We start from the raw sequence: 16,042 nt of genomic DNA, 5'->3' as shown, positions 1-16,042 counted from the left end.
CAAACAAATAGTACCTTCAAAAAAGTTTTGAAAATAAAATTAAAAAAAAAAACAAATAGTACCTTCAAAAAAGTTTTGAAAATAAAATTAAAAAAAAAAACAAATAGTACCTTCAAAAAAGTTTTGAAAATAAAATTAAAAAAACAAACAAATAGTACCTTCAAAAAAGTTTTGAAAATAAAATTAAAAAACAAAACAAATAGTACCTTCAAAAATGTTTTGAAAATAAAATTAAAAAACAAAACAAATAGTACCTTCAAAAAAGTTTTGAAAATACAATTAAAAAACAAAACAAATAGTACCTTCAAAAAAGTTTTGAAAATAAAATTAAAAAACAAAACAAATAGTACCTTCAAAAAAGTTTTGAAAATAAAATTTAAAAACAAATAGTACCTTCAAAAATGTTTTGAAAATAAAATTAAAAAACAAAACAAATAGTACCTTCAAAAAAGTTTTGAAAATACAATTAAAAAACAAAACAAATAGTACCTTCAAAAATGTTTTGAAAATAAAATTAAAAAACAAACAAATAGTACCTTCAAAAAGTTTTGAAAATAAAATTAAAAAAAAACAAACAAATAGTACCTTCAAAAATGTTTTGAAAATAAAATTAAAAAAAACAAACAAATAGTACCTTCAAAAAAGTTTTGAAAATAAAATTAAAAAAAACAAACAAATAGTACCTTCAAAAAGTTTTGAAAATAAAATTAAAAAACAAAACAAATAGTACCTTCAAAAAAGTTTTGAAAATACAATTAAAAAACAAACAAATAGTACCTTCAAAAAGTTTTGAAAATAAAATTAAAAAAAAACAAACAAATAGTACCTTCAAAAAAGTTTTGAAAATAAAATTAAAAAACAAAACAAATAGTACCTTCAAAAAAGTTTTGAAAATAAAATTAAAAAAAACAAACAAATAGTACCTTCAAAAAAGTTTTGAAAATACAATTAAAAAACAAAACAAATAGTACCTTCAAAAAGTTTTGAAAATAAAATTAAAAAAAAAAAACAAATAGTACCTTCAAAAAAGTTTTGAAAATAAAATTAAAAAAAACAAACAAATAGTACATTCAAAAAAGTTTTGAAAATACAATTAAAAAACAAAACAAATAGTACCTTCAAAAAAGTTTTGAAAATAAAATTAAAAAAAAAAAACAAATAGTACCTTCAAAAAAGTTTTGAAAATAAAATTAAAAAAAACAAACAAATACTACCTTCAAAAAAGTTTTGAAAATAAAATTAAAAAACAAAACAAATAGTACCTTCAAAAAAGTTTTGAAAATAAAATTAAAAAAAAAAAACAAATAGTACCTTCAAAAAAGTTTTGAAAATAAAATTAAAAAAACAAACAAATAGTACATTCAAAAAAGTTTTGAAAATACAATTAAAAAACAAAACAAATAGTACCTTCAAAAAGTTTTGAAAATAAAATTAAGAAACAAAACAAATAGTACCTTCAAAAAAGTTTTGAAAATAAAATTAAAAAAAAAAACAAATAGTACCTTCAAAAAAGTTTTGAAAATAAAATTAAAAAAAACAAACAAATAGTACCTTCAAAAAAGTTTTGAAAATAAAATTAAAAAACAAAACAAATAGTACCTTCAAAAAAGTTTTGAAAATAAAATTAAAAAAAAACAAACAAATAGTACCTTCAACAAAGTTTTGAAAATAAAATTAAAAAAAAAAAACAAATAGTACCTTCAAAAAAGTTTTGAAAATAAAATTAAAAAAAAAAAACAAATAGTACCTTCAAAAAAGTTTTGAAAATAAAATTAAAAAAACAAAACAAATAGTACCTTCAAAAAAGTTTTGAAAATAAAATTAAAAAAAACAAACAAATAGTACCTTCAAAAAAGTTTTGAAAATAAAATTAAAAAACAAAACAAATAGTACCTTCAAAAAAGTTTTGAAAATAAAATTAAAAAAAAACAAACAAATAGTACCTTCAACAAAGTTTTGAAAATAAAATTAAAAAAAAAAAACAAATAGTACCTTCAAAAAAGTTTTGAAAATAAAATTAAAAAAAAAAAACAAATAGTACCTTCAAAAAAGTTTTGAAAATAAAATTAAAAAAAAAAAACAAATAGTACCTTCAAAAAAGTTTTGAAAATAAAATTAAAAAAAAAAACAAATAGTACCTTCAAAAAAGTTTTGAAAATAAAATTAAAAAAAAAAAACAAATAGTACCTTCAAAAAAGTTTTGAAAATAAAATTAAAAAAAACAAACAAATAGTACCTTCAAAAAAGTTTTGAAAATAAAATTAAAAAAAAAAACAAATAGTACCTTCAAAAAAGTTTTGAAAATAAAATTAAAAAAAACAAAACAAATAGTACCTTCAAAAAAGTTTTGAAAATAAAATTAAAAAAAACAAAACAAATAGTACCTTCAAAAAAGTTTTGAAAATAAAATTAAAAAAAAAAAACAAATAGTACCTTCAACAAAGTTTTGAAAATAAAATTAAAAAAAAAAAACAAATAGTACCTTCAAAAAAGTTTTGAAAATAAAATTAAAAAAAAAAACAAATAGTACCTTCAAAAAAGTTTTGAAAATAAAATTAAAAAAAACAAACAAATAGTACCTTCAAAAAAGTTTTGAAAATAAAATTAAAAAACAAAACAAATAGTACCTTCAAAAAAGTTTTGAAAATAAAATTAAAAAAAAACAAACAAATAGTACCTTCAACAAAGTTTTGAAAATAAAATTAAAAAAAAAAAACAAATAGTACCTTCAAAAAAGTTTTGAAAATAAAATTAAAAAAAAAAAACAAATAGTACCTTCAAAAAAGTTTTGAAAATAAAATTAAAAAAACAAAACAAATAGTACCTTCAAAAAAGTTTTGAAAATAAAATTAAAAAAAACAAACAAATAGTACCTTCAAAAAAGTTTTGAAAATAAAATTAAAAAACAAAACAAATAGTACCTTCAAAAAAGTTTTGAAAATAAAATTAAAAAAAAACAAACAAATAGTACCTTCAACAAAGTTTTGAAAATAAAATTAAAAAAAAAAAACAAATAGTACCTTCAAAAAAGTTTTGAAAATAAAATTAAAAAAAAAAAACAAATAGTACCTTCAAAAAAGTTTTGAAAATAAAATTAAAAAAAAAAAACAAATAGTACCTTCAAAAAAGTTTTGAAAATAAAATTAAAAAAAAACAAACAAATAGTACCTTCAACAAAGTTTTGAAAATAAAATTAAAAAAAAAAAACAAATAGTACCTTCAAAAAAGTTTTGAAAATAAAATTAAAAAAAAAAAACAAATAGTACCTTCAAAAAAGTTTTGAAAATAAAATTAAAAAAAACAAACAAATAGTACCTTCAAAAAAGTTTTGAAAATAAAATTAAAAAAAACAAACAAATAGTACCTTCAAAAAAGTTTTGAAAATAAAATTAAAAAAAAAAACAAATAGTACCTTCAAAAAAGTTTTGAAAATAAAATTAAAAAAAAAAACAAATAGTACCTTCAAAAAAGTTTTGAAAATAAAATTAAAAAAACAAACAAATAGTACCTTCAAAAAAGTTTTGAAAATAAAATTAAAAAACAAAACAAATAGTACCTTCAAAAAAGTTTTGAAAATAAAATTAAAAAAAAAAAACAAATAGTACCTTCAACAAAGTTTTGAAAATAAAATTAAAAAAAAAAAACAAATAGTACCTTCAAAAAAGTTTTGAAAATAAAATTAAAAAAACAAACAAATAGTACCTTCAAAAAAGTTTTGAAAATAAAATTAAAAAAAAAAAACAAATAGTACCTTCAAAAAAGTTTTGAAAATAAAATTAAAAAAACAAACAAATAGTACATTCAAAAAAGTTTTGAAAATACAATTAAAAAACAAAACAAATAGTACCTTCAAAAAGTTTTGAAAATAAAATTAAGAAACAAAACAAATAGTACCTTCAAAAAAGTTTTGAAAATAAAATTAAAAAACAAAACAAATAGTACCTTCAAAAAAGTTTTGAAAATAAAATTAAAAAAAACAAACAAATAGTACCTTCAAAAAAGTTTTGAAAATAAAATTAAAAAAACAAACAAATAGTACCTTCAAAAAAGTTTTGAAAATACAATTAAGAAACAAAACAAATAGTACCTTCAAAAAAGTTTTGAAAATAAAATTAAAAAACAAAACAAATAGTACCTTCAAAAAAGTTTTGAAAATAAAATTAAAAAAAAAAACAAATCGCACCTTCAAAAAAGTTTTGAAAATAAAATTAAAAAAAAAAACAAATAGTACCTTCAAAAAAGTTTTGAAAATAAAATTAAAAAAAATCAACCCAAAAAAGTAAAATCACGCTCGATTAAAAAAAAAGAGAAAGTGAAAGAAAACCTCAGGGAGCAGTCATTAAATTAAAACCCGTTTATGCAGGGTCCGCGTTCCCCGGGAAGTGCCCATCATTTTTTAAACGATTAGAAAAATGCTCTTTAAAATGCTATATAAAGTAAAGGTAATATAATGAAAAACTTATCTGAAAATACATAATTTGAAATCAAAATTTTAAATTCTTCAAGAACTTTCTTCTTATTAAACAGTTTATAACACTTAAGGCTTTTTTTTTACACAGTGATCACCACTTATCAAGGCCCGAAAGCCACTCAGGGATAAGGGTTATTGCAAGTACAGTACGTTAGTGTGGAGATTTGATGAAGTGTTTACTTAAGGGAGTGTTTCATTAGGAATTTGTTCACGCTGGACTTGAAGATATCCAAGTTGTAGTCCGGTGGGAAGCAGGCAGATGGAACAGAGTTCCACAGGCGTGCAGTTCTAAGAAAGAAGCTTTGTTCATGGAATCCACGTTTTGATTTAGGCACAGATATAGAGTGGGGGAAATTTTTCACAGTGGATTCAGCTAGATGGGTGTTTTTCGTGAAAGATTGGCGAGGGGGACCCGAGATTGGAGTTCAGATGAGCACCTGCCATGGAAATAACGATAAAACAAGGATAGGCTTGCAACATCTCTTCTGTGGGAGAGAGGTTGCAGGGTAGAGAAAAGGGCATCCCCCATTAAGCCACGAAGTCTATTTTGTACTCTGTCAAGGCAGGATAGGCTGTTTTTAGCAGCTCCTGCCCAGATATTGCAACAGTATTCCATCCTTGGACGTACTTGGCTTTTATATAGATAGAGAATTGCATCAGTAGTGAGATATCTTCTGGAGCGGTAGAAGGATCCCACCATATTTCCAGCGACCTTGGCAACAGACTTGATGTACGTGTTCCATTTAAGATCAGGAATAAAGGTCAAACCCAGAAGCTTGTCAAAACACGGGGCCTCACCCAGACGAGAGCCATCCATCACAATTGATGCCAGCTGGGGATCAGAGCGTTGATGATGTAAGGATAGGAGTTTGGTTTTGGATGCATTAAAGGTAACCAGCCACATCTTCCCCCACTGAACCACGCGCTCGAGATCAGAGGAGAGAGAATCAGAGAGAACTTTGTCATTTACAGCCTTTGATGTGTTGCCGTAGTTGGTCGTGCCATCAGCATAGATGTCAACGAATGATTTAAGTATGTGTTTAGGGAGATCATTGATGTAGGTCAGGAAGAGAGTTGGGCCCAGGATTGACCCCTGAGGGACTCCAGCATTTATATTGTTGCAAATAATATGAAAGTTATCTTTTCTTTTCTTCTTCTCCTTCTTTTTCTTCTCGAACATTAACTTATGTAATGTTATCTTGTGAGATTTTAAAAGTTGGATCTGAATAGCATTTAAGCTTACAGATCGATATTTGTTTTTGACTAGCCAATTTTTACATTTAATAATGTGCAGAAGTGTATCTGCAATTTGATTGCTGCAAGTAATGCAAAGATCAGTCAATAAATGAAGTGAATTTTTTGATACAAGGAATTCAAATTAAACCTTGATTACTCCACTCTTTTCTTCTATTCAACCTCTCTCTCTCTGTCTCTCACACACACACACACAGACGTAATGTTGCTAGTCTTAGTCTTAATATGCTAATTCGCTTTTCTTACACCTTTACAATGCTCCGTCCCCCCTCAAAAATATTACAAAAATATCTCAGGGGTGTGAGTTCATCACGTGCGCTTGAAAGCCAAATTACAACGTAATATTATGAAAATTAACAAATCTTTTACTTTTTTGAAATTTATTTATGTTTTAAATTTCAAACAAGTGAAATTGATTTAAGCTAACACACCTATTAAAACCGTAATAACACTAACAACAAACATAAATAAATTAATAAACAATAACAATAAAGAATTAAAGGAAAAAAAAAATGTCCCATCCATTACGACTTATAATTCTATGGAAATAAATAAATTAACAACTCCCAAGGAATGTCATCCCAGTGCCCCTTTCTCACTTATCTTCCTACTCCTGGCAACACTAACCTAAACACTCAGCAGCCGACTGGGAGCGCACCACCCCGCACCCCACCTCCCCTCCTCTCTCACATCCCACCCCTACTTTTATCCCTCAAAAGCTAACCGGACACAGCCTACTTGCGACTTAGATAAACCAAAACATCCCATATATCAGCAGAAAAAAATAAAAATAAAAATAATAATAAAGACAACAAAATAGAGAACATACAAATTAAAAAAGCTCATGCTAAAGCAACAAGTTATAAACTAAAATAAATATATAAATAAATAAAAATATAAACATGTTAATTACCTATTCAGACCATACATAAATCCTCCCCTCCTCACATTTGCTCCGAGGCCCCACACAGCTATCTAACTTCTGCTCCACCATCTAGCATGCTTTGAATCGATCTGTTATGTCCACCATTTGAAAAGGGGAATTTTTTTCCGAAATTAATAATGGATATTGTCGCAGACATAACAAGTAAGACATTTTTACCTAATACAACTGAATAAATATATATATAGAGAGAGACATATATGTATGTACTTGTTGATTTGTAAATCGCCACTTGTTCTCATCTTCTTTCACCAACAACGACTATATTTCATTCCTCGCATTGTGATACCCTTCTAAGTCTTTACTACATACCTATCCCACACAATGCTTCAAGCAAACTACATATCAATCCTAAATAAAATATTTGTTTATTTTCATAATATTGCGTTGTGATTTGGCTTTTAAGTTCTTCTGATACGTATTTTATTTTATTCAAATTAAATCATTTCTATGAAGGAACACAAACCCTAGCGTGAATTCCGCGTGACCAACGCACCGTTTCAACATTTGAAAAAACTACCGTAAAAAAAACAAACACAATTCTACTTATAGATTCTCTACTCCAAAAACAACATGGCAAAAAAAAAAAGACATACCAAAGATGAAGTGTATCTTCAAAATATATTTCTGAATTTCAATATAAATTTCAAACAAAATAAATGTCTGTTTATTTTGTAATAATGCGTTGTTTTGGCTTCAAACGTATATAATACATATTTTTATTTTTGTTCTTTCGAGTAGTTACTCGTTAAGCAGTTATTTTGAAGACATTTTCATGCAGCATCTATTACTATTTGCCGAGATGCCAACATCGTCACAATCCATTAGACCCCCTGATTCTGCTGCTATTGTGCCAGTCTCTCAACTATTCCATCCTCGCCATTTTCGTATCATCTTCACCCAAATTCTGAAAGGTTGCAACAAACGCGCTTCGGCATCAAAACTGAATAGCGTCGGGGTGGCATCAACACTCGAGCGCTGGGATTAGGGTTAGGGTTATCGAAGGCTTTGTTTTGAGAGGTCTTCGATGGCGTCGTCGGTCGTGGCGGCACACTGAACAGGTTTTTCTACCAATTTCTGGCTTCCCTTTGATGATTTGCTTTGAAATATATTTATAAATTTCAATATAAATTTCAAACAAAATAAATACATGTTTATTTTGTAATAATTTGTTGTTTTGGCCTCAAACGTATATAATACGTATTTTATTTCATTCAAACTCAACCAATGCTTCTATAAAAGAACACAAACTCTAAAGTAAAATATTTGTTTATTTTCGTGATATTGCATTGTAATTTTGCTTTCAAACGTATCTTATACATATTTTATTTTAAGTTACTATGTCTATTTATAATTTGCATTTATTCATATCTCTTAATAATTATATCAATATATATTCTTTTAATATTTATATGTTTGCAGGAAGATGAATCTATACAGAAATCTCATTCAGGTAATTAATTCATATTATTTAGAATATTTATACATAACTAATTTAACTAATTACATACTTTCTTTTAACTAATTATTAATATTTATACCAACCTGAATTTTGTGTCTATTTTATCTATTAAAGAGTCATTCCAAAATTAAAGCCTCATTTTTTTTTTAATAACGCACTTGGGGGAGGTATGTACGATTCTACGCTATAATCCCTCTGTGAATATGTTATGCACATAGGCAGGAAGATATGCACTAACCCTAAGTCCCAGTGGGAACATTTTGCACTTTGTCTGGTGTTGGACCTCTCTCTGTTTCTCTCTCATCTCTCTCTAACTGTCTCTGTTCTTTGTATTTGTCGGACCTCCTGCTTTTTTTTGGCCCATCAGAGGTCAATATATGTGTATAAAATCCGACCATGAATCTCTTGGTTCCATCAAAGGTCAATATGTATGTATAAAGTCCGATCTGATATCTCTTTGTTCCTGGTTTTTCTTTGCTCTTTGCTAATCTGGAATTTGTGTGTGTGTGCATGATCTCTGAATTCCTTTATCCAACACAACGTATATAATCAAATAACATTATAAATAACACCATAAGGCTGGGCAAATACCGTAACTAGGAGCTGGAAAAACATTGAATTCCACATTGTAACCTGAAAAACCGCATCCTAGGGCCACTATATCCCGGGATTCTATTGTATTATTACCTATACATGCCTCAAACTCCACATTGGACCCAGCAAACCACTCTCTTGCCTGATTTTTCTTTGCGGACAGCTGCTACGCTAGATGATTAGGGACATAATATCATAAAAATCCTAGACACCTCAAAAGCATGTGGACCTGATCTCATCCCAGTGGTGCTATTAAAAAAATGCTCCGCTGAGATTGCTCCAGTCCTCTCCAAACTTTACAACAAATACCTTAACGAATCTTGTTTTCCTGACTGCTGGAAATCTGCTTCTGTGGTACCAGTTTACAAGAATTCTGGTGAAAGAACTGACCCGATAAATTATTGCTCGATTAGCCTCCTCCCACTTTTCGCTAAAATATTTGAGTCCTTAATTAACCAAGCTCTTGTCCATCACCTTACAGCTGCTAAACTTCTGACCGACAAACAATATCGATTTAGGCAAGCCCGTTCTACAGCAGATTTCCTAACTGTAATTTCTGAATGTATATTCCATACAAAGCAAGCGAGGATAGAGCGGTAGCTCTAGATATATCTAAGGTTTTTGACAGGGTTTGGCACGATGGTCCTCTCAGGAAAATCAGATCATATGGTATCACTGGGCGAATACTTAATATAATTAAATTCTTCTTAAAAAAGAGAAGAATCCAGATTGTCCTCGATGGTCATACATCTAAATAATACGATATAAATGCAGGTATATCTTAGGGGTCTATTCTTGGACGTCTATTATTCCTAATATACATAAATGATCTCCCTGATAAAATCATCTCTGAGATGGGTATATTTGCTGATGACACCACACCCTATAACAGGCACAAGGGGAAAACAAATGAACACATATCTAAAAATGGCAGAAACACTAGAGGAAGACCTCTAATCTGTAGTGAAATGAGGAAAAAAATGGATGGTCACATTCAATGCTGCCAAGACTAAACTTGTTTCCTTCAATCATTACAAGAAACCTTCTCAACCACCAATAGCTATAGCTAAAGACAAACTCCTTGGCTTAACATTCTCAGGAAACATGAGTTGGAATAGATATATTGAGAGCATTACCAAGGTCACTGTGAGGAAGGTGGGCTCTCTATACCGTGCTAGAAAGCTATTTATGCCTGAAAGTATCCTGTATCTCTACAAGGCCACCATTCGCCCATGTATGGAGTATTGTTGTCATATTTGGGCTGGTGCATCTGCTACTAGTCTCTCGCTCCTAGACAAAGTTCAAAAGAGAGTCGCCAACCTGATAGTTCCTGAACTGTCATCTAAACTTCAGCCTCTGTTCCATTGGCGAAATGTTGCATCCCTCTGCCTGTTCTACAAGTATTTTTATGGTGAATGCTCTGACGAACTGCAAGCACTTGTACCCCCTCGACGTAAATACCCCCCGACAAACCTGACAAGCAGCTAAATTCCACCCCTTCACAGTAGAGATCCCTAGATGTAAGGGAGCCTTCTACTCCAGTAGTTTCTTGCCCAGAACCGCTTGACTTTGGAATTCCCTGCTGGGTTCTTGCTTCATCAACTGTACTGACATGCAGAAGTTCAAGTGTAATGTGAACCGGCATCTTGCTACCCAACTCCCTATATAGTACCCCTGTAGCTTATGTCCCTGATAGTAGCCCCTACATCAAAGTGGTAATGTGCCTTGTTTGAGGTGAAAATGTAAAAGCAAAAAAAAAAAAAAGGATCAGAATTGTTACGTTTTTGAGGAATTCACTTCAACATATATATTACTAGCGGTGAGGGGGGGTGACCCGGTGTTGCCCGGGTGTTTGAAGGTGTGTGTGTTTTTGGGTAAATGAAAACAAAAATCATTGGGCGGGTGTTTGTTTTAAAAAACCCGAAGCCTTGACGCGCAGGTGGAAAATAATAAAGTGTGAAAAAAAACGTGCGACGTTTAACGGCAGGTGCCCGTTTTTGACGAGTTAATGACGTCAACTTTGAGTGCGGGACAGTGTTTTATTTACTGCGAGTCTGTTCGCTTCTTTTTTTTATACGAAAAAGCTTAATGCACATGTGGCGATCGAAAAATCTTGAATATTTATCTTTTGAAAGTCGAGCAAATTAAATAGACAGGCGACCCCGGTGGTTAACTTGTAGATATTATCATTTAGTCGTGATATAAAAAGTTTTTAGAAGAAGTGAGTCGACCGATCGGTTCTTGGAAAGAAGCCTTTCTTGGGCATACACAAAAAGCGAACATACATACATACACACATTTATAGATTAAATTAAAAATGTGAAAAGAAAACAGAGAACGTCGTCAAAAAAGGAAATAAATTCATTGCAAATGAAAGCAAAATTAACAAAAAATTATTTTACAGTAAACAGTATTTAGTTCAACACTTTATACAGAGCTCAATACGTTGAGTAAGGCTAAATACTATTTTATGAAAATATATATGGTATTACGATACACAGAATTTTATGCGTCTTATCACCATAAGATTAAATTAATGGAATTTTTTTTTAGTTAACCTATCAGATTCCCTGTTATTCTCAACCATTAGTTAATGTTTTCATATCTTTCTCCTTTTTTTTGTTTTAAATTTAATAAATATAAACCACCTTAAATCATTAAAAATTACTCATTAGTAAAAATAGATTACAATTTTTTTTTTTTTTTTTTTAATAAATTAAGTTAGACCAATTACCGCCCTTAGACCCGTAAATCAAATAATAAATAAAGCCAATAACACATGACAATTATCTCCCCTTAAAAAACTTGCAAAATAAATATTCTCTCTATATATATTAACTGTAGCGTCTTTAAATCAAAATACGCTAACAGAAACAATTTACTGCACGAGCGTCGCCCTTTTAAAATTCATCATTCAATAAAATAAAAAGCTATAGCAAACATCTAAATGACTACTTTAAATACAGTTCCTGATTTCAAAAAAAGAAAAACTAAAAGGTAACTATCTCTATATATTTTTAAATCAAATTTATTATGTAAATTCAAACGTGTAGAATAATCAAGTTGCAGCATAGCTCTTAGCTGAATCAGCAGCAATGCCTGCCTTGAGGAAATAGTCTTCCCAATCTTCTGTCTCGAATCCTGTTCGTAGCGCCATATTGGATTGTGTAGTGGACTTTCGGTCAGCGTTCAAGTTGTGGATAACTTGGCAAAGACTAAAGTTACCGCTTATGAAAGAGGAGAACTATTTATGGCACAATGGGAGATTCCATTGTGCACACATGGGCCAGTCTATTCTTTGGATTGTGATTGGCTGAATCACCTGATTGGATATGCTTGTACATAAATACAAGCCCTCAGTCCAGCTCAATCTGGTGTCTGTCTTGTGCATATAAGCTGGACCCTTGGTAAGTGTTGCTGCTATTATTATTATTATTGTTGTTGTTGTGTGTTATTGACTAACACAGTTCTTTTGATTATTCTACATCTCCCCTCTTCCCCCCCCCCACGAGTAGGCTGGGTTGTATGAGTGGGGATATATGTGTGGTTTGTTGCTGTGTATGTGCTATTACAGGGAGACAGTGGGAGATGCAAGAATGTAGTATCGCTTGAGGGAATTGTTGGTCCTAGTGTTGCACTTTGTATTGGGGTTGGTGCAGGCTTGAGTTTGCATTTTCTGAGGAAACGGCGGTTCCTAAGTGTGATCCTTCCGGATCCGTTAACCCTGATTCGGTATTGTTTGTTGTGTGTTATTGACTACTACAGTTCTTTTGATTGTTCGACATCTCCCCTCTTCCCCATGTCCACTACACAATCCAAAAGATTTTCTGTGAATTAAACGTACTTAGAGTATAATTTTCTAACTTTTACTCTATTGTTTTTTACCTAACAAACACACGCTGATGATGTTTTTTTTTTTTTTTTAAACTTTTAACAGAACCAATGGTTGAGATAGAAGAATCCCAATTAACGTTTTTGGCCAATTTTTCGATATTTGTCAGGCGAAGGTTGAAAGTTTAAAATGATACCGATCTGGCGAAAATCCGTGACTCGTGTGTAAAGTTTTTGTGAGGCATACAAACACACAAACATACATACACACATTTTCGCTTTTATATTTATAGATTAAATTAAATAAAAAGAGTGAAAAGAAAACAGGGAACATCGTCAAAAAAGGAAATAAATTTACAGTAAACAAAATGATCTAAAATGATGTTTTTTTTTAAACTTTTAACAGAACCAATGGTTGAGATAGAAGAATCCAAACAGCCAACTGATGAAATAAATTCAGCTGAACCCGAAATCAAGGTATTTAAAACTTTGCATTTTCTTGTATATAATGGAAGCTGCGTTCTTCATCCATATGCAGACTCAAATAAATAAAATTGTCTGCAAGGACCCGTGGCTGTTGTACTGCAGGAATTCTCTATAAGACTCACAGTCGTCCTGCTCGCTTTCAAAGGAGGAGGAGAGGAGACTTGTGTGTTTGTCAAGCGTACTTTACCTTTTCTTTTCTCCTCTTCCTATTCCCTTCCATCTTGATGCCTATCTATGCATTTCATTCCATGACGTCATGCTCATATCTTAAATGCATCCTATTTATGCATATACACACAGATACATGATTATTGCAACGTCTTGTCAGACGAGTGCCATTGCTTCAGACACTTAAAGTCCATAAGCCCGAAAATGACTTCCATCGCCACAGGACCATTTTTATAGACAAATGCCTGAGGGAGTATTTATACATAGATGATGTTACAGAGTCTTAGCTTTGTACGACAGCTAAGTCTCTCTCTCAGTTCAAGATGTTAAGATCCAGCAACAAGAAAGAGCAAGATAGCCAGCAACAAGTTAAGCTGCAGACCAGCTTAATGCGGGTACTAGTCTCCCGCTTTATGGTTTTTTAAATCAGAGATTTGCTTCTCCTAGAAAGGTTGCCTTCACCACGGCTTACGGGAGTCTTCTCCACCCCAGCACACACATACATACATACATACACACAAACACACATGGTGCTAGTTGGCCGTTGACCCCAAAAAAGGGTTCATTTTCCCTTTGGAAGGTCTTGTTTTTAATCCTTCAGGGAGACTAGCCACCCTCCTCACCAAACAAGTCTGGTGGGGGAACCAGTTTAGTCGCCGGTGACCCGACCATGAGACAGGTAGTACTGGCTTACATGGTACCAGTAGCATATGACATGACCTGACATATACATGCACATATATATACACACACACACACACACATATATATATATATACATAGACAAACACATATGCATAGACACATATACATATACATAGGCACACATACATGCGGGCCCTGTTAGTGGGGCATTAGAATACGCCGACTGCCCCTCCCGCCTGCAGAGGGTAAAAGTCCCTCAATGGGGGTCCTGAATATGACCTTAAACTATATCTAGTGGTGAGGCCCCAGCTTGTGGGCTTTGGGGAGTGTGGAGCCACCCTTTAATTACCATTGCTCCCAGGTCCACTCTGACCCGGAGTGGTGGTACCTGTTAGGGTCCCAACTATGGGTTAAATAGAAACCGACGTGAAAACAACAAATATATTCTATTAAAAAAAATTTTTCTTCAAAATCTTTGGATGCGGCTTTAAATAACCCGAAAAGGGTTGATATGCCGTAAAACAAAAACAACCAGCCAACAACACATACATGCATATATATATATATATATATATATATATATATATATATACATGGACAGATATGCATAAACATACATTAAGTAGAAATGATATTTTTAGGGCATTTATCGTCAAGTTCAAATATCAGCCGACATGTTATTGTAAACAAAAACAGACGGAATTTGATGAACGACATTATCATTATTATTATTATTTTTTTCTTTATTTTTTTGCGAATGTGTTTATCGGGTTACTGCCTGATTTAAAATACCATGTTTAAGCGTATTGTACGACTGAACAACGCCTGGCTGCCAAGTAGTTTACTATCGAGGTGAGCATGTCCCTCTTCATCTTTACTTCTATATCTCTCTTTAAACATGTGATTTGAGCTGAAATGACCAAGTTCTCTCCGATTCTCACTCCTCTGATCTTGATCACGCTGTACAATGGGGAAAGGAGTGGCTGGTTACTTTTAATGCATCTAAAACCAAGCTTCTAGCTTTACATCATCAACGTTCTGATCCCCATCTGGCATCAATTAAAATGAATGCGTCTCGTCTTGGGGAGGCCTCAAGTTTTGACAGGCTTCTGGGCTTGGCCTTTACTCCTGATCTTAAATGGAATACGTACATCAAATCTGTTGCCAAGGCCGCTGGAAAAATGGTCGGATCCTTCTATCGATCCAGTAGATATCTCACTGCTGATGCAATTCTCTATCTATATAAGAGCCAGATACATCCAAGGATGGAATACTGTTGCCACATATGGGCAGGAGCTGCTAGAAAAGACTTGTCCTGCCTTGATAGGGTTCAAAATAGACTTCGTGGCCTGGTGGGAGATGTCCTTTTCTCTTCGCTGCAACCTCTATCTCACAGAAGAGATGTTGCGAGTTTGTCTCTGCTTTATCGTTATTTTCATGGAAAGTGTTTGATTGAGCTTCAATCTATGGTCCCCCCTCACCAAACTTTCACAAGAAACACTAGACTAGCTGAAAACATTATCAATAATTTTCCCCACTCTTTATCTGTGCCTAAACCTAAACGTAGATTCCATGATCAAAGCTTCTTTCTTATAACTGCACGCCTGTGGAATTGTCTTCCGTTTTCCTGCTTTCCAGCTGTCTATAATATGGTTGTCTTCAAGTCCAACGTGAACAAGTTTCTGATGAGCCGTTCCACTTAAGTTAACAAATTTACCGAACTTCCATTACTATCGATTACTATATTGTCCTTTTGACTACTCTACACTCTTTAACCCTTATCCTTGAGTGGCCTATCGGCCTTGATAAGTGGTGACGCCTATGTAAAAAAACAAAACAATGCCATAATACGAAACAACCAAACTAAACACCATAAATAAATATTTGGAATTCCCTTCTTGCTACCTGCTTCCCTCGCTGTGCTGATATGCAGAAGTTTAAATGTAATGTAAACAAACATCTTGCTCATCTTCCCTAAACATGGTCCTAAATAGTAGCCTTTTTCGTCCAAGTGGGGATAGCTCTTGTTTGAGGTGATCATGAGTAAAAAAACAACCCCCCCCCCAAAAAAAACAACAAAAAAAACAAAACAAAAACTTAAACCATAAAAGTTTTTATCGAAAATTACTGGATTCGGCATTTAATAACCCAAAAAGGTCGATATGTCATAATACAAAACAACCAAACT

General features: G+C 31.7%; 1 protein-coding gene across 1 annotated transcript in view; it reads left to right on the top strand.

Moving 5' to 3' along the window:
* Positions 1 to 16,042, top strand: part of LOC145270909 (EF-hand calcium-binding domain-containing protein 5-like) — a 205,353-nt gene that overhangs the window by 92,355 nt on the left and 96,956 nt on the right. The window contains exons 8-9 of the mRNA XM_080126458.1: positions 8,091 to 8,121; positions 12,962 to 13,032. Of these exons, the coding sequence (XP_079982584.1) occupies positions 8,091 to 8,121; positions 12,962 to 13,032 (102 nt within the window). The remainder of the gene's footprint in view (positions 1 to 8,090; positions 8,122 to 12,961; positions 13,033 to 16,042) is intronic.

The sequence above is a fragment of the Euprymna scolopes genome, chromosome 46, assembly GCF_053919585.1.
Source record: "Euprymna scolopes isolate OS-2025 chromosome 46, ASM5391958v1, whole genome shotgun sequence".
In the NCBI taxonomy this organism is placed as follows: Eukaryota; Metazoa; Mollusca; class Cephalopoda; order Sepiida; family Sepiolidae; genus Euprymna; species Euprymna scolopes.
The sequence above is the reverse complement of the archived record's forward strand: the minus strand, read 5'-3'. Positions and strand labels throughout refer to the sequence as shown.